The 19,144-nt window shown below is 50.2% G+C and overlaps 1 protein-coding gene across 1 annotated transcript in view; it reads right to left on the reverse strand.

The window, feature by feature from the left end:
* Nucleotides 1-19,144, reverse strand: part of PCSK6 (proprotein convertase subtilisin/kexin type 6) — a 167,716-nt gene that overhangs the window by 49,946 nt on the left and 98,626 nt on the right. The window contains 4 exon segments of the mRNA XM_032469194.1: nt 5,461-5,578; nt 7,209-7,312; nt 10,308-10,408; nt 13,627-13,839. Of these exon segments, the coding sequence (XP_032325085.1) occupies nt 5,461-5,578; nt 7,209-7,312; nt 10,308-10,408; nt 13,627-13,839 (536 nt within the window).

The raw sequence follows: 19,144 nt of genomic DNA on the forward strand, positions 1-19,144 counted from the left end.
GGGGAAACAGGTTTGTGTCAAAAAAATAAGCAAAGAAGGTCAAGGGCTGTTGGGAAAACACACACTTAACTAAAAGGGTTTTGGGAAGTAGAATAAATAACCAGGTATGCTCACCACCCCACTACCTCCTGCCTGGGCAGAACTGCAGAGCATCCATGAGTTTCCTCTGGGTACCCAGGCCGACCAAAGTAACCAGGAGAGTGGCCCTGGATGGTACCCAGGGGTGCACAAAGCAAGATGCTCTGGAGTGGGGCTGGGTGGAGAGGGGGGGCCTGGGCGGAGTGCGCCCAAAGGAGAGAGGGGCTTTTATCCTGCAAAGATGTGACAGCAGGCTATGGGCCACAGCACAGCAGGGTCCTGGAGTTGAGCCGAGGGTCCCAGCCACACAGGCACTCACTCCATCATGGGGACTCGGCGGCTATGTGCCAGCCTGGCTAACCTACTGCAGAGAAGAGGCTGGGGCCTAGCCTCTCGAGGGCTGGCAGGTGGCCAAGGCTGGAGGAGCCTCCAGGTCACCAGGGCCAAGGTTCTTCACCACCCCCACCCCCACCCCCGAGCAAGTGTGCCCAGCTGGACAGGACACAGAGGGAGCGGAGGAAAGGTCACCAGAGGACATGAGGTCCTCTGCTTGGCCCGGTCCTGCCCGAGTATCTGGGATGCTCTCTTCTTCCCAGAGGGGCCAGGTGGGCTCCAGAGACAGGCAGCCTGGGTGGCAGCTCAGCCTCACCACATCCCAGCCCTGGGCTGTCCCTTAATTCCTTTGTCCCTCAGCTTCTTCATCTATAAAATGGGGAGAAAAGTAATTCCCAAATGTCACACTCTCGTTGGGGGTTTTGAATGAACGAACATGGGCAGAGTGCACAGTCCGTACCCAATAACCACCAGCGTCACAGCTACCTGGGTATTTATCAGAGGCATTGTCATAAAATGACCATCACACGTGGTCTGCTTAATGAAACACCTGAAGAGAAAGCAGGACGTGGTCAATCCACAGTTAATTCTTGAACAGCTATAAACAGACGGTCTGCTCTACAGAGAACCCTAAATATTCAAAGCTTTCCGTCTTGAAGTACCTTCCTGTGTGCGGTGTAAGTTCTTTAATAAAAGACAAGCCACACTAAACCGTAAACTGTCTGCACTGTGACCTTCCAAACCTGCTCAGACTAAAGACAAGGAGGTAAGTTCTTTTCGCTTGAAAAGACTTTCTGCTGCTGTCTTTCCAGCACCGAGGAGGGAGTCACGGATGTCATAAACTGTTTCGATGTCACCTTGCATTTTCAAAGACTAAGGGATTTTTAAAGGGAAGGGCTGGCTAGAAAATCCTAAGGGTCAGATAAGATATTTAAGAGCTGGGCCTCTTTTTCATTCCCTGGAATTATACTAAGCTTGATTTTCTTTTTCACTTTCAGAAACATTATAAAAAGTATCAATTTTCTCCTTTTTTAATAAGCACAGACTCTGAAATAATGTTGCACAGGCAGAAGTCACTGGTCATGATCCTATTCACCTTCCTTTAACTGACACACTTTCTAAGTAGATTTAAAGCCATGTGTGCCCCAGATTAGGCAAGCATGTCCTCTCTGTGCATTTGAATGTCACAACAGAGATGCAAATTCCACCCACATTTTTGCCCAGTGTCACCATCAGGAGGGTAACAAGTGGTTGTTCTGTGTGGCAAAGGTACCTGGCAAGTTCAAGTGTTTTCCCTTCACCCTCGCACTGAGATCCAGCACACACTGGAAGCTGCAGGACATGCTTTGTCCCCGTGGATGCCAGCGAGGTGGGTCAGATACACAGCCTCTGTATGGGGTATGTGGGCTGTTTTGGGAAGGGAGTGTATAGAGATGGCTCGGGGACATCTGGAAATGCCTCGAAGCAAGAGATCTGGCCCCTCTCAGAAGAGCACTGCCACCCAACTTGGGACTCCAGATGGTCACTGGGCACCCCCAGCCACCCTCCGCTGAGACCCCCAGGAGCCCCTCCCACACAGCCCAGCTCCAAATATGCAGTGACCTCTCCCAGTGGGCTCTCTGACCTTCCCCATGACCCTGGGGACTTCTCATTGTCTCTTGCAACGGTGGTCCGGACAGAGACAGGCAGGATGCCCCACTCCACAGTCCCTAGATGCAGTGTCCAGACTGGAGATGCTGACATACTGCTTGGGGGTCTTCTTCAAAGGAGAACAAGGGGCAGCAACCCCAACGGCCGCCTCCCATGTGCTGGTAACGGCAGCCCGGCCTCCCCGCATCAGAGCCCCCCTTGTGCTGGGCTGGTGGCCATGCTGCTCCTCTTGGCCTGAGCCTGACGCAGGGGCAGGTGGGGGCGGTGCTGGACAGAGCAGCCCGGCCAAGGGACCCCAGCACCCAGCAGGCGCCCAGGGGGTCCCTGCAGGCAGGACACAACCCCAGGGGAGGATGGCCAGGTCAGGGCTGAGCGGGGAGAAGGTGGAGAGGTTCATTCCTGCCCTCACGTGACCATCGACACCCGGGCCCCTAACCCAGAGCCCCTCTTACATGATGTCACCACGGAAACAGCAGGTGTGGCCACGGTCCCCTCTAGGATGCCTGTACGTGAAGCTAAAAGATTATCAGTCTCTGAAGGTCGCCCCAGGGTGGCATTTCCCCTCCACTCAAGAGGAAACAGGGAAACAAATCCCATGTGGACACAAAGATCTGCTTGAGGTGGCCGGACAAAACCAGAAAGGCCGAGAGAGCAGACAGCCATCCTGGGGCGGGGGGGGGGGGGCCTAGGGGAGCACGTGGAGGGAGCAGTGAGAAGAGAGGCCTGGCCACTTCAGTAAAGCTACACAAGGACCCTGATGAAGGAAGCCAGCCACAACCACGGGGATGCTTGGCGGCCTTGGTCAAGTGACCCCGCAAACAGCCTGGGGCTCTCAGCCAGGAGAAGAGGCCAACGGGTTTAAACCAGGGTCAACCTTCCATGCAGGAGTACTTGGTTCTCTGTCTGTCTGTCTGTCCCTTTCTCTGTCTCTCTCTCTGTCTGTCTCTCTCTTGGCCCTTATGTCTGTGAACAACTGAGTGTGCCGCTGAGGGCGTGGCTGGGGATGGCAGGTTGACTGACTACTCCAGAAAGGGTCTGAAACTACTCAAGGGAAAGATGATTTGCCTTTAGAAACAGAAGTCTGACTCTTCCCCTCTGCTGGAGTTTGTGGAGACCTCCATTTCCTCAAAGGACACGAACAATGTCACAGTGTGTGTGTTACGGCTGCTCCCCTCGGCCTGCGCTGTCTAGACTCCGTGCCCTCGCACTTCAAAAACGAAATAAAATACAAATAAAAACAACCCTGCGCCACCTAGGCACCACTCTCCCATCTTAAAACTATTTCTGGCAGGAGAAGAATGCTTCATTCAGGAGCCGCCCCGACGGGAAGGGCCGCAGGTCTGGACACGGCCGCCCCACCGGGCAGAGGCAGCCTCGCAGGCAGGACCCGGCACCGGAGCCTGGGCAGCTGTGTGCCAGGCATCTACCAACCAACAAAGCAGAGGAATGCCGAAGGCCTCCTTTCTCTCCCGCCTTCTTCTGGATCTGACAGTCTAAGGCCCCCCGGAGAAAACGATGCTGTCAATGGTCAAGATTGAGACCCGCCTCCTGGCCGACCGGCTTGTCAGGCCTCGGAGGGATTACCCGGCCATCAGTCTTCACCGTCAGCAGCAGGATGGACATGTGATTTCTCAAAAGATCCTTCCGTGGTTATTCATCCAAACAAACACTTTCTGAATCCCGATCATACGCAAGGCATCAGCAAGAAACCCTTTCCTTAACATTAGATGGCAAAAGGGCACGTTGTAGGAGGTTGATGCCTTCAAGGAAGGGGTGATCTCAAAGACAGTGATCTTGACTTGTTGATAAAACAAGGGTCACTTTTCATCACCCCATCATTTCTTTTTTCAAACACACTATTTCCAAAGGCAGTAAAAAGTTACAGCTAGAAAGAAACACATTCCATTCTTCAGCAGATTTTAAGGCCTAGAGAAATACCATTCTTCTTTTAAAAGGACAGGGTAGCCACCACCGCAGAATTCAGGACAAGGGTCTGATTTCCTCTCCTAATGGAGCAGGGGTCTTGTGATTTTACTTAATAGCTGATTTTTTTTTAAACAAAAATCTTAAGGAACAAATATAAGTGATTTACAACAACTTACCACAAAGGGCAAAGCTAGGAGTGTCCCAGTCATGGGAGGAGGGTGAAGCCAAGAGCCTAGAGCCCACTGCTCGAGGCTCGTTAAAAAAATCCCAGGACTTAAACCCTAAGACAGCAATCTGGGTCCAGGTAAAAGCAACATGGGGCTGCTGTGCACTGTGGGTACTAACCTCCCTCCTTCAACAGAGAAGCGGCTAGTGCCGCCCCCCTGGTCCACGACCCATGAGTCATGCTGTGGGCCTTTGGGGCAGGAGGAGCTGGTCTGGAGCCACGGCTCCAGCCTCTCATAAGGACAACAGAGAGGATGCCCAGTGATGCTGTCAACCACACCCCACCTCCACCAGGCAGGGCAGACCCCTGGTCTGGTTGGCTTTGCTAAATATTATTCCTAAGAATTTCCGATTGTAGCTGGGGGTTTGGGCTGAGGGACAGACAGCCCAGTATGGAGCACTCTACAAAAGGGAAGTGACAATTGACAGCAAAAGGCCTCAAAACGGTTATAGATTAAGAAGTGATTCCCGCAAATGACACTGTTTTATTCTTTTCATTGCTGAGTAATATTCCACCATATAAATACAGCACAACTTTTTCATCCAGTTACCTGTCAATGGAAATGCAGGTTATTTCCAAGTATTGGCTCTTGTGAATAGTGCTGCTATAAACAAAAAAGAATAAAATAATGCCATTTGCAGCAACATGGATGGACCTGGAGATCACCATTCAAAGTGAAGTAAGCCAGAACAAGAAAGAAAAATATCACTTACATGCAGAGTCTAAAACAATGACACAAATGAACTTATTTATAAAACAGAAACAGATTCACAGACACAGAAAACAAAATCATGGTTACCCAGGGGGAAAAGGGGTGGGAAGGGATAAATTGGGAGTTTGAGATTTGCAGATAATATATGAAATAGATAAACAACAAGCTCCTACTGTACAGCACAGGGAACTATATTCAATATCTTGTAGTAACCTATAATGAAAAAGTATGAAAAGGAATATATGTATGTGTATATGTATATGTATGACTGAAACAAGATGCTATACACCAGAAATTGGCACAACATTGTCAACTCACTATACTTCAATAAAAACAGAAGTGATTCCTTTCCTTAATTCACAATCTGTAAGAAAAAATGCAGCCATATATGTATACACACTGCCTGCGCGCGTGTGCACACACACATGCATACCCCCTCCAATGTGCACAGGAATACTTGTGTGAACACCTCCCCACCCCTTCCCGAAATACCTTAGAGCAGAGTCAAACAGCAGGTTTGAAAAGCCGAGCTCACCTGGGCCTCTTATCTGTGACAGCGACACACATGTGTTGGGAGGGCACTGCCGTCCACTTCTTGGCCTCCAGGACAAGGGCTTCCGCGTCCACCAAGCCAAAACCGTAGAGATGGCTAACTGAAAAGACAGAGCCTTCAGACCCGGCTCCCCAGTCCCGCCAGGAACGGAGAGAAGCCTGGCTCCTGCACCCTTCCTGGTTCCTAAGCGGGTGCCCTGTCCCTGGAGGGACAGGTCATCCGTGTCCCTCCAGGCCTGAAAGGGCCGCGGCCACTCCCAAGAGCCCCAGGCTGCAGGGCCAGCCCTTCTGGGGCCGCCCCCAGGTCCCAGCTGCCTTGTTCTCTCTCTGAACTGAACTCTTTCAGGAGTGAGGCCAGAAAAGATGTCCCATTTTGGTGCAAAGTAGAAGTGATGAGAGGGCCTAGTACTTAATTTTTGCAAGATGAGGATGAGTTTCTTTATGTTAAAGGGACTTCTTGGTATCTGTGCTCCCTGAACCCTGAACAAAACCCAAGACCCCTTGGTTCTTGCAACCACGATGTGCAACAAACACAATCAAACAAGGCTCCGCTCAGACCTCTGGCCATGTGCTCTCCCCACTGAATTTCCAGGGGGCTCAGGGAGAGCAGCATTGCCCAGCACAGCGACTGGGAGCACTGGGGGCTGGGCCGGGGCCAGTGTTTAATTTGGCCGAGGCAGGAGAGTTTCAAAGTTTAATTTAAGAGGCAAGGTCGAGCATGAGATACCATCTCTTTTCCTACTTAATTAGGCCAAAACTGAAATGTAGGTCAGCTCTTATTATAAGCGCCCCACTCCCAGCAACATTCCTGCAAAACAAAGACGTATCAGGCCTCACCAATGGCCTCCTTATTAAAAAGGAGTGTCCCTTGGAACTTAGGGTAACAATGCTTGACCTATATTTTACACATAGCAGAATCAGGCTTGGTGTTGAAACAGCTGGACCTGAGCTTCCCAGAAGACAAAAAGTCCTCCCTAACACACCCGGGCTGAATGTAAATCTTCAAGTATCTCTGCTAAGAAGCAAGACAAACAAAGCCAGCAGCTCAGTCCTATAATTACCTGCTCAAGGGTCTCCAAATATCTGGGTTACGAGCCCTGACCATGGGTTGATTTCATGTTACCTGGGTCTGAACCAGGCTATGCTGTGGCGGTAGGGCCCTTTTAAAACATGAAGGCTTGCCAACAGAAGTTTTACAGTTAGAAGGTAACTTACATAACTATCTCAAGGTCCTCATTGTACAGATGAGGAAACTGAGGGCTAGTTTCAAAATCACAGAGCTACCCAGGGCTAGGAAGGCAAGTTGCCCTTGGGTGGCACATAAACAAACATCATTTGTCTTAATAATGATGGATTTGTTTTAATGTGAAAAACGTAACTACACATCAAACCTGTGATTAACTAGATGTAATAAAGTTTTCTTTTAAAGAATACAGTTCTTTGTGTAAAAAAAAAAAAAAAAAAAAAAGGCAAGCCAATTTAAAGAGAACTATTAAATACCGGTACAGGTGGTCCCTGGATGTGGCCAAAGTTGTGAACTTGAGTGACCTTAGGATACTTCCATTAAATCGCTGGCTAGTACTTTCCATTCTTGTGACACCCAATTAATGCTATCTGGGGATTCTTTCTGAGAAATGCATGTCTCCCTCAGTACAGGCTCCAGGAGGTCCCCCAGAGAACCTACCAGGACGGGGGCCTGGACCCCACCCAGCCCTGGAGTCATGACCGCACCTTTATGTCCAGCACCATTCACTTTCCAGTCGTTGGCTTTGAGGTGGGCCGGCCTGGACGTTTTCACAAGCAGGTGCTGGACGTCCCTCCAGGTCAGCTGGCTGCTGCAATGACACAAGGACAGACAGACAGCTGTCGCCCACACCGGTCAGTGATGTTGGCAACACAGGGCCATTGGAGCTGGGGCGCCAGGGTTGATCTCACAACCTCTTGTAAAGAATGGTTTCCAGCAACTAAATCTTGAGAAGAGACAGTACCATGGGAGGCCTGAAACCTACAGCATGGAAACCCAGCCTTGCTACCAAGCTCTCCCTGAGTTTGCACAAGGGCTCGACAGGACACTGTGGCCGCAGCGGACACATGTCCTTACGTATCAGCAGGTGTTGTGAGTATCCAGGTGACCATGATGCTGAGAGTACCTGAGCGCCTCCCCAGCCCAGACCCCATCCCCAGGGGGGACCCGCTGGCTACAGACTGTAACTTCAGATTGCAGGAATTTACATTTACATGGGATTCATTCTGGTGTAGAGTAGAAACTTCTCATTAAAAGAACATGTGCCCTCTATTAAAAAATAAATGAATGTGAGGGTTTCTCTTTGGCCTCTCAATTCTATTCCATTCAACTATATGGCTAGCCTTTTGCTAGTCCCACACTGTCTGGATGGCTGCAGGTTTGTGATAAGTTATTACCATAATGCCTTAGCAATTTGCTAAATCTTCTTACTACTTCTAGTGGTTTTGGTAGACTTTTTCAGATTTTCTATATGTATGATTATGTCACCTGCAAATAAACACTTTCACTTCCTCCTTTCCAAAAAAAAAAAAAAAAAAAAAAGCGTAGATCAGATGTCTGATTCTAAGCTACAGTCTCCTGTCTTTTTAACATCCTTGAAAACTGGATCCACCTTCTACCCTGTGCAACCATCACCTCCATCCATCTCCAGAACCTGTTCATCTTAACCAACTGAACCTCTGTCCCTATTAAACACTAACTCCCCACCCCTCGCCCCAGCCCCAGGCACCCACCATCCTACTGTCTGTCTCAATGAATTTGGTGACTCCAGGCACCTCATTCGAGTGGAGTCACCCAGTATTAGTCCTTTTGTGACTGGCTTAGTTCACTCAGCATCATGTCCTCCAGGTTCATCCACGTAGTAGCAGGTGTCAGAACATCCTTCCTCTTCAAGGCTGAGTAAGTGAACACAACTTTCCAGGCAAGTATCTATTTGAAGTTTTTTAAATGAGCTTCAGGACACAGAAACAAACACTTTGGCCTGAAAATCAAAACCATTTAGCTGTTTCTTTACTAAATTGGTAGCATGGGAGTCTTAAGCTCTTTCGCCTTATGCAAATCAGCATGCAAAAATATGCAAAATTAGAAGGATTTCAGCAACCCAGATATGGCTTCTGAGTCATTTAAAATCTCACCTACAGCAAATGACTACTTCAAATGGCTGGGGGGTTCCAAACCAGTTTTGATATTTACACTAAAATTTGGTTTTGACACCACCATTGTACCTGTAGTAAACTCTCTTTTTCTGACCCATCCACACACTAACAGTGCTAGAGTCTTTATTTGGTTTACAACTGATAAGTCATCACCTTTGTGTTGTCGATTTAGGAACTAAAGTTGACAAAGGGTAGGGTAACAGCCTAGAGTGCGATGCGGTGCAGGATGGGTGGTGGGCCTGGGGTTCAGGCCACCCAGCTCCCCTACAAAGCACAGAGGGCAAGAGCTCTGAAAAGGGAGAGAAGGGAGGAAAGGGAGGAACCACTCCCTGCCCATTAAGGATGGCCTTGCAATGGAAGAAATCCTGACACCCGCTACGACATTGCTGAACCTTGAGAACAGTGTGTGCGTGAAATAAGCCAGACGTAAAAGGACAAATCCTGTGTGACCCCACGCACTGGAGGTCCCGAGAGGAGTCAAATTCATAGAGACAGATAGTGGAACACAGAACGGTGGCTGCCACGAGCTGGGGGAGTAGAGATGAAGAGTGTTAGGGGCCAAATTGTGTCCTGTCCCCAAATTCACACGCTGAAGCCCTCACCCTCCCCAATACCTCAGAATGTGACTGTACTTGGAGATATGGAGCCTTTGAAGAGGTAACAGACACACGTTACTGTCTATAAAATAGATAAACCACAAGGACCTACTGCAGAGCACAGGGAACTATATTCAATTTCTTGTAATAACCTATAACGGAAAAGAATCTGAAAAGAAAATATATGTACATATATGCATAAATGAATCAATTTGCCATACACCGAAACTAATATTGTAAATCAACTACACTTCAATAAAAATTTTTTTAAGAGGTAATTACAGTGAAATAGGATCATTACAGTGGGTCCTAACCCAGTACGATTGGTGTCCTTATAAAAGGATCTGAACGCACACAGAGGAAAGGCCACTTGAGGACAACACAGAGAGAGGGTGGCCATTCCAAGCCAAGGAACAAGGCCTCAGAAGAAGCCAGCCCCACCAGCACCTTGTGGGACTCCAGCCTCCGGGACTTGAGATCACACATTCCTGTAGTGTCAGCCCTGCTGTCTGTGGTGCTTCGTTAGGGCAGCCCCAGCAGACTAGGCGGGGGCTGTTTGATGGGTATACGGGTCAGTCCAGGAAGATGAGAACACTCTGCAGGCGGACAGTGACAAGTCACTCAACAGTGTGTACACGCTTAATGAATGATACACCCAAAGTAGTTTTTTTCCTTCTTTTTCTTTTTATGGAAGTAAAGTCAGTTACAATGTGTCAATTTCTGAGGCATAGCACAATGTCCCAGTCATGCATATACATACACATATTCGTTTTCATAAAAGATATTACAAGATATTGAATATATCAAAGAGGTTTAAATGGTAAGTTTTATGTGTATTTCACCACAATAGAAACTTTAAAAAAAAAAAAAACAAACAGAAAAGAGGGGGAGGGTATAGCTCATTGGTAGAGTGGATGCTTAGCATGCAGAAGGTCCTGGGTTCAATTTCCAGTGCCTCTATTAAAAAATAAATAAATAAACAAACCTAATTACCTCCCCTTCCAAAAAATAAATAAATAAATAGAAGAGAAAAAAGGAAAAGAAGGGAACTTACTTTGCTTCTAAAGCCAAGGCGATGATGCCGGCCACCATGGGGGCCGAAACCGAAGTCCCAGTGTGGCCATCAGTGCAGCGCTGGCGCAGGTCCGTGGTGACCTGGGGGGAACGGCAAGAGGCAGGGTCAGAGGTGACTCACAGCGCCACCCTTGGGCAGGCGTGGTCCTGGGTCCCAGGGACAGAAAAGGTGCTTTGCAGACACACCTCCGCAAGGGGGCTTTTGGCACGTCTGCCGCTCCCTGCTAAGATGCCTGGCTCTCATACGTGAAAAACGGACCCACTACGGGAACAGGCTGACTGCGGGGTGAGAACAGGGGTCAAGGCAGAGGGAGGCAAGGAGCTGGGACCCACACACCCTCAGTGGTGCCGATGTGCATGGTGGCTGTGCCCGGACTCAACGGGGAGATGGAGCGAAACAGATTCCCTCACCAGTGACCCCCAAGTCACTCCTGCCTTCAGAGCAGCTGGAAACATGTGGCCACAGAGCATTTCTGCTGGGAGCCAGGGGTCATGGGTGGATCAGAGAAGGCGACAGGTCATTCTCCTGGTAGCTTCTGGTGTCCCAAAGCACCTCCTATTCCTTCTTGGCTGGGGCTACACCTGGATCCCTGCACGCACCTGGTCTGTACCTGCTCTCTGAGCTGAAGGGAGACGCACGTGTGGGCGCAGCTGGGACACCTGCGGTGCTGGAGGGATTCTCTGAGCATTTTGCAGAAGGGATTAAGGCTGTTCACCGGCTAACCCTACACCAGGGATTTACCCCGGATTAGCCGGTAGGCCCAGTGTCATCCCAGGGCCCTCACAAGTCTGTCAGAGAGGAGGCAGGAGAGGGGTCCAGTCCCCGCTGCTGGCTCTGAAGAGGTGCTGGGGGTCACCAGGAGAGAAAGGTGGGTGGCCTGCAGAAGCCGGGAACAGCCCTCGGCAGCCCGCCCGCCAGGAAACGGGAGCTCAGTCCTGTAACCACGAGGAGCGAAGTTCTGCCAACACCCTGCTTGAGCAATGAACGCATTCTCCCCCAGAGCCTCTGGGAAGGAACGCAGCTCGGCCAACACCTGGATCTCAGCCTTGGGAGATGCAGGCCGGAGAACCGGGGGGGGCTGCTGCCCCTGTGACCCACAGAACCGTGAGGTAACACATCTGTGCTGTCTGGCTACGTCTCGCAGAACCTGTTACGATGGCAACAAGAAACTAACACACCCACCCACTACAAGGCTGCAGGAGCCCATCTGCAAAACACGGTGGTCACAACCCAGATCCTCTTCCAAAGGGAGCATCTTCCTTGGTCACTTTGCAGCTGGACGGACAATCACCAGGGTGAGGGGGGCCAGCCTGTGTCACACACACAGGAAAATTGGATAGGAACACTGCCAGAGGCCAGCCTTCTCTGGCCTCCTCATCCAGCCGACAGAGGCACCTTGACCTTGGGAGGGCAGCTGAGGACAAGGGAGCAGGGCCCAGGATGCAATCTCTCTGACCCCCGGATCTTCATCTGCAAATGGGCATAATGGCACGTCCTTCTGTGAAGGTCACAGCTGGCACCCAGCACGTAGATAGTCATTCAGGGGTGGCTGGACAGGGAAACGGGGCATCTGAGCAGGAGGCCAAGCACCCGAGAGCAGGTGAGGCCCACGGCTCGCTCTCCAGCCTCAGAGAGGGTCCTGGCGGGGTGATCAGAGAGGACTCCCCGCAGGGAGGGGACAGCTGAACCAGGGTGGGTAGCCCCCGTCCTGAGACAGAACATCGCATTCAGTGCATGGCTCGAGTTCAGTGTGTGATGCCCATTTGGGGGGTGCCTTCTGTTGCCTTGAGCTAGGCCTTAACATCAATCTCTCCACACAAGAGGAACGGAGAACACAAGGGGACCATCCAGAGTGGCTCACCCCCTGCAAAATCTCTAAGGGATCTCAGAGCAAAACTTGGCCCTGGTTGAAGTGGAAAAAAAAAAAAAGCCACTCACACTATCAGGGAAGAGTTCTAGGATAGTAGCTGCAACTAAGTACGTTTTTTCTTTTTCTTCTCCCAATGTCACCCTTTTTACCCATATGTTATGACTCAGAAATCTTTTTTTTAATAAAAGAAAAAGGAATTCAGGAATTTAGTGGCTAAGGCATGTGCCCCTGTGTGCACACAAACAATCATGCACATGCGGTGTGATTAATACCGCAAATAAAGCAGGGAGCCTTGCTCCCAGGGAGGGAAAACAGTGTCTGCCCAGCATGGAGCCCCCGGTACAAAGCGTCCGACACCCCAGGGTCCGCCTGAACCCCTCCAGCCCCTGGCCTCTGTTTCACAAGACTCTAGCAAGTCCGTGTTCCAATGAGCCAGCTTCCTAAAGGAACAGGACACCATTCAGCATCTCGGCCCCATCCCAGGGACGCGTGCGCCAGCAGAAAAGGAAAATAACCACTAAAATTAATACCTTCGTTAACTAGCCCAGGCTGCTGCCAAGCTGGTGGGGGAACGATCGTGGCAGACCTTTCAGCTGTGCAGAGCTCGGAGAACAGGGAGCCTATATGCTCCCACAGAAAAATGTAAAACTACACTTGCAGATAATTTCTAAAGCTGTGGCCAAGCAGCAGGAGAAGTGAAAAGATGCTGGTGAGATTTAAAGTCAAATCACGTCGGGCCAGCTCCACTGTCTCATTTTCAAAATGCTTAAAAAACCAACTTAAGACATGCATTTGAATTCGGCATTAACTTCACCTTGAAACCCTCCCCTCTTTTTTTTTTTTTTTTCCAAGTAGGAAAGCGCGATGGGGAGGAAGAAACACAAACTCCACCTATGTACTCAACTAAAAGTTACTTTTTAAAAGATAAATCACACTTAGTTCCTTGAAGTAAGCGTAAGAGACAGAAACCATGCTTCACTTAGCGTGTCTGGAAAAGCCCTTTTGCGAGGAAGGGAATACCTAGAAAAACACTCAGGTTTCTGAAATATTTCAGTGTAAAGCCAAGACTTTCTCTTACTCTGTTTTGCACATTGAACCTGACTGAACTGGCCAGTTCGATCCCAAGCGATGTGACCACAGAATTTTAGAAAGCTCTGCTGAGAATGCACCCCATTCTTAAAGGGTATTTTTAGATCTCTAAAGCCAGAGAGGGTTTTAATTGGCATCCTGAGCTAAAATTAGAAAGGCAGGGTCTGCGGAAAGTTGCCAAGGGACTGGGGTTTACCCCGAGGCTCCACGGGTTCGCAGCCAGGAGGGGCTGGGACCCTGAGACCCTGGGCCCCGGTACAAACCGGCCTGACCTGGTCCATCGTTTTACTAATAGGAAGGGGAATGTCCTAAGTGAGCCACTCCACCCAGAGAACTCACGATTTTCCGCTCGTAAAACGCCCCACTGCTGTAGGTGGTGGCCAGGGTGGACGCGCACTCCTCCAGGTACCAGGGCTTGTAGCCGTTCTCGGTGGTGCTGCTCACAGAGATGGTGTAGATGCTGTTGGTGTAGCCATCGCAGGAGCAGTAGTCCCCCTCTCGCCCGCCGTTCCCCGACGCCCAGACAAAGATGGAGCCCAGGCCCTGCCGGCCCTGGAGGGGAGAGAAGCAGGCGTTGGCCCTGGCCCTTCCAGGCTGGGTCTTCACGTGCCTGGTGCCCTCCTCCTGGGCAACTCTTCAGAGGGGTCCTGGAGGATGGGCTCAGGCCAGACGGATGCCCCCAGCACATGGTTCATGGGCTCTGGTTGGATTTTAATCTTGCCTTGTGGCGACACCCTTGAAACCACAGAATCACAGGATCGCACAGAGAAGCTGGCCTGGAAAGCCCTCTCTGTTCTCCACGGCAAGGTCAAGGCCATCCTACAAGCTGCCCTCTTCCAGAGCGAGGCCTGTAATTTCCCCTGTAATGACCTATGATCAAAAAGACCAAGCAGTGTCGCAAGTCACACTGAGATGAAAGCTGACAGCTGACTTTACAACGTTAATTTCTCTGGATTGAACGAGCCAGTCCTAGGAGGAAGAGAGTGAATGTTCCACACCCAGCTGAGGAAGCACCCTTCTTGGAGGACCAACTGTTTGAGAAGAGGAGCAGGACCAGGAACTGTGGGTGGGGACTGATTAGTGAACATGGGTCAAGGTCCAGAACCCCCGGGGCTGTCCCAGGAGAGCTCCCCAGGGTCTCCACGTGGGTAGGCATTGAAGCAGTCAGATGGCCAACCCCTCCCAAGGCCAGCAGCCTCGCCTGTATGTGGGTTTTCATTTTTAGGAATGCGCATATGAAAGCAGGCCTTTGATCGACAGCAGCGGGTCAGGGCAGGTCCCTGCAGCTGCTCCGTCCCACACCCACAGGAACAAGGATTTATGACCCAATCAAGGGCTCAGCCCAGCCACAAACACCAGCTAAAAAAGAACACCAGTTCCAAGATGGAATTGATCCATTTGGTCCAATCTAGTCAGATCTGCTAGTGGTGGACAGCCAGCCCCAGAGAGGGTGCCAACACCCATCTCCGCATGAGACCGGGCCCACAGGGCTGGTAACTCCAGCATCCCTGCCAAGAAGCCTCCTTCCTAAACATGCAAGAGGAAATTGAGACTTACGCCCAACAGCTGGTCAATCTAAAGAAAACTTTCAACAAAACCCTGCAATTCCTGTAGAGTCCAACTGAAACCTTGCTTCAGTTCAAGTCCACCTGGGCTGAGGGGACTCACCTGCTCCAGAAGCCCCATGACACTCCTCTATGCAGACCGAGTGGACCCCAGCTCCCCGCCCTTTTGTGCCTCTGTCCTAACTCCGACATCTCCATCAGTTCCAACCCGAGGCTCTCAACCAAGTCCGTCTCCTGCTCAGAGCTGCCTCATTCACTCTGTTTCCCACATCTCCAGGGTGGGCCTGTCCAGGCTGCCAAAGACCCCAACAGAAAGTCACTCACATTCAGTAAAAAGGTCAACCTTATGGAAGAAAGGCACCAAGTGCTAAGGAAATGGGTGTCTCTGTGCTTCCAATTACCCATAGGGAAAGATGAATCGGAAGCTGGTTCAAGGCAACTAAGATCCAGATGGGTTTTAACCCATCAGAACCTCTCTTTACTCCCAGAGCATCATCCCTGAGACACATCCACCTCCGACTTCCCACCTCACTCCAAATTATTCATGAAAGGCTGTCATTCTGCAAAGCACAACCTCATTGCTGCTGCAGGGCGCAGGCTCAGACGCCGCTGGTCCAGGTGAGCCTGAGAGTCTGCACTTCTAATGGGCTCCTGGGTGACACCACAGCCGCTGCTTTGGACCCCACTTAGAGTCACAAGGGCCTAAGCACCAGAGATGTGCACCTCCCCACCCTCCACTTCGAGGGTATTATCAGAACCATCAGTTCTGACAGGCATCACATTGGAAAACACTTCCCTGGAAAGAGAACACAGGCACAAGGCAGAGGACACACCCAGATCTGGTGGGAAGAGAAGTCTCGGCTGTCTCTGAGGATGGCATTTTCCCTTTCCAGGTCTGCTGCTCACACAGAAGCTGCAGGACGGAGGCTGTCGGGGACATTTCAACCCCAGCTGTGACCCTGCACTTGGGGTCAGGAAAGCCACAAACTCAACCCGGCCAGAAGGTATGTCAGCACCTCGCCTGGGAAGTGGGGAGAGGGCTCAGCCATGGATGCACCTGGACAAGGCCAGTGTCTTCAGACACAGTGACGTTTCATCTCCCCTTCTGGGTGACAAGCCACGTGAGGACTAACATCAAAAGATCTTGACGCCCAAGTTTGGCGTCTGAAGTCTCCTCCCACCAAGCCTCATTGTCTACCAGAGACCAAGTAGGATTTTACAGAGAAAGATGGGAGGGGACAAATGGGGCATCAAGGCGGGAAAACAGATGGGAGAATGCAGTTCGGTGTGAGATCATCGAATTTCTAGGAGGATTTTCAGTGACAGCTGGGATTTAAGGCGCCCTATACGACACGTTTTATTCAGAAGCACCAAAAAAAAAATGTGAAATGACCTCAATATTTCAAGAAACTGTGACAAGAATGATGGCAAACCACGTGGTACAGGCACCTTCCTCTCTCCCCTGAGAGCTCGATGCAGTCGGTGCTGCTCAGAATTTGGGCTGCAGAGAGCCCCTCCGCATCTCCAGACTCTCCAAATCCTGCCTGGGCTCTGTCCACACAAACCTATGTGAAGCTGAGAACCCCAACAACCATTTGAAAGCAATCAGTACCCCTCCTGGAGACCCGGGGCCCCATCCTAAGCTCTCCAATCTCAGAAATCATCTCCTAGAAATGACAGACCTTCAGGACTGACACCCTCCAAGGCAGCACCTTCCACGCAGAAAATGCAATCTCTAACTTATTATCACTTACAGCAAGCTTAATTTTCAGGTTTCGCTTGTTATCAAGAGTGAGACCTGAATGGTCTGCTGGGATGGTGGGATTTTGTACTTGGCAGTGGCTGACTTGGTCACACCTGAACATGCCAGCATCTCTGGGCCAGCACGGGGCTCAGCACCTGGACCAAAGCAGCCTTTGCATTTGCTTGGCCTCATGGGGACAAAGGAAGCTGTCTGGTGTACCAAGCACAAGCACAGGGGCAAACGCTGTAGACACGCTGTGTGTGAGTCCTGAGCTCCGACGGTGCCCTGCTTTTGGTCGCTAGTTTGCAGACAGACACTCGAGCCCTGAGTGGGTAGGGGGAGAGGGCGAGGAGCTCGGAGCCTCTGCCTCATCCTTGTGGACAACAGCACCTCCCCTGGGGAAGGCAGAGCCCAGGCTCACCAGCCAGGAGGTGCAGGATGACGGGGTCTGAGGCCCGGGACATGAGAGGAAATGGAGGACACTCTCAGGCATGCAGTCGGGAGGGTGGGGTGGCTGGGTTGGGGGCATTAAGAGGTAAAGACTCCACCCCAACGTAAGGGAACGTCTAGAAAGTGCCCAAACTCAATCCATCCAGAAAAGCCATCAAATTGGATTGTTTAGAAAAAGGAAATCCCAGAGTTAAAAAAAGACTGGTCCTTGGTGGGTCAGGATGCAGGGAATAGGCAGCGGGGGACGAGAGCTGCTTCCAAAATAACCCGCTGCTACTATCTGATTTGTTGACTGTTTGTGATGCACATTGTAATCATGGTGCCTGGTTTACAGTAAGATGAACGCTTTTATATACAGTGGCTAACATTTGCAAATCTCAAATGTTAGTTTCTACATATAAAAATAGATTTAAAAAAACCAAATTTCTCTGGTATAGCACAGAGAATTATATTTAATATGTTGTAATAACCTTTAATGAAAAAGAATATGAAAACGAATATATGTATGTATATGCATGACTGGGACATTATGCTGCGCACCGGACATTGACACGTTGTAACTGACTATATTTCAATTAAAAGAAAAAGATAAATACTTTAAAAAAATGTTTTAAAATATACAAATGAGAAAATGGGCTTGACTCCGGCCCTACTCTCTTGTCTCCCATAGACAGAGGTGTCCATGCTGCCTCAGGGGTGCCTGGACTTCCTGCCCAAAGCCTGCCAGCACCACTGGGCCACACCTTGTGCTCTAGGCTGGGGCTTGCTAGACCAGCCAGGGCCACCCAGGTGCTGACCACAGCTCCGGGTCTGTTCCAAGAAGCTGTCCTCACCCAGAAGTCCACCTTGCCATTCTGCTTATAGCACTGGGTTACCTCCAGCGCCCACCCCCTCCCCCTCCCCTGGCCTTCCTGACTCACAGGGGACCAGAACGGATGATGACAGACTGACCTGGGGTGGGCCTCCTGGGAGGAGCCTGCCAGCCTCCTCTGCCTCCCCTCAGGCAACACTCAGATGCCTGCTCTGTGTTATGCCTGGGGAGGTTTGACCCAGGAGATTCTAAACATGGTGGGCTGCGTGCTACCAGGCAGGGAAATCAAACTGAGACTTGCTGTTTTGGGGCGTGGATTAGCTACACCCCACCACAGACATGCGGAGCTCCTCAGCCTGATGTTTCTGTGGGCAGGTGGGCTGAGGCCCAGACACCCCTCTCACCTGCACATTCCCAGTAAGTTATGGTATATTTATAAAATGGAATACTACTCAGCCATAAAAAGAACAAAACAATGCCATTTGCAGCAAATATTGCTAAGTGAAATAAACCAGAAAGAGAAAGAAAAATACTATATGATATCACTTAGATGTGGAATCTAAAATAAAAAGACACAAATGAACTTATTTACAAAACAGAAAGACTCACAGACATAGAAAACAAAGTTATGATTAAAGCGGGGAGTGGGGAGGGATAAATTGGGAGTTAGAGATTTGCAGACACTAACTACTATACAGAAAATAGATAAACAATAAGTTTATACTGTATAGCACAGGGAACTCTATTCAATATCTTGTGGTAACTATAATGGAAAAGAATATGAAAACAAATACATGTACATGTATGACTGAAACATGCTGACACCAGAAATTGACACATCATTGTAAACTGATTATACTTCAACTAAAGCAAAAAAAAAAGAAGCCACAGGCCAGGGGGTCAGTCTATAACCGCCACCACCCACCTGCACACAGCCCTCAGCCGGGGGCCGTCAGGCTTCAAGGCACAGGGACCTGGGGCTGGTGAGTGACCAGCTGGCACTTTCGGAAACAGCTACTTGATAACATGAGAAACCCTTCTGCCCTGGTTGGTACACAGCCACCTCCCTGAGCCCCTCATGACTTGTCCCTCACTTGGGTCATGACACAGAGGGGTCATCCACCGCACGCCTGCTTCAGGGCTCTAAGCTATGTCACTCTGATGTGTGTGTGTGTGTGTGTGTGTGTGTGTGTGTGTGTGTGTGTGTGTGTGTGTGTGTGTGCTGCTCAGATTTATTTATTGTTACCTCCATGACAAGTCTGCCTGTCACCGAGATGACCTGTTGGT

The sequence above is a fragment of the Camelus ferus genome, chromosome 27, assembly GCF_009834535.1.
Source record: "Camelus ferus isolate YT-003-E chromosome 27, BCGSAC_Cfer_1.0, whole genome shotgun sequence".
Lineage (NCBI taxonomy): Eukaryota > Metazoa > Chordata > Mammalia > Artiodactyla > Camelidae > Camelus > Camelus ferus.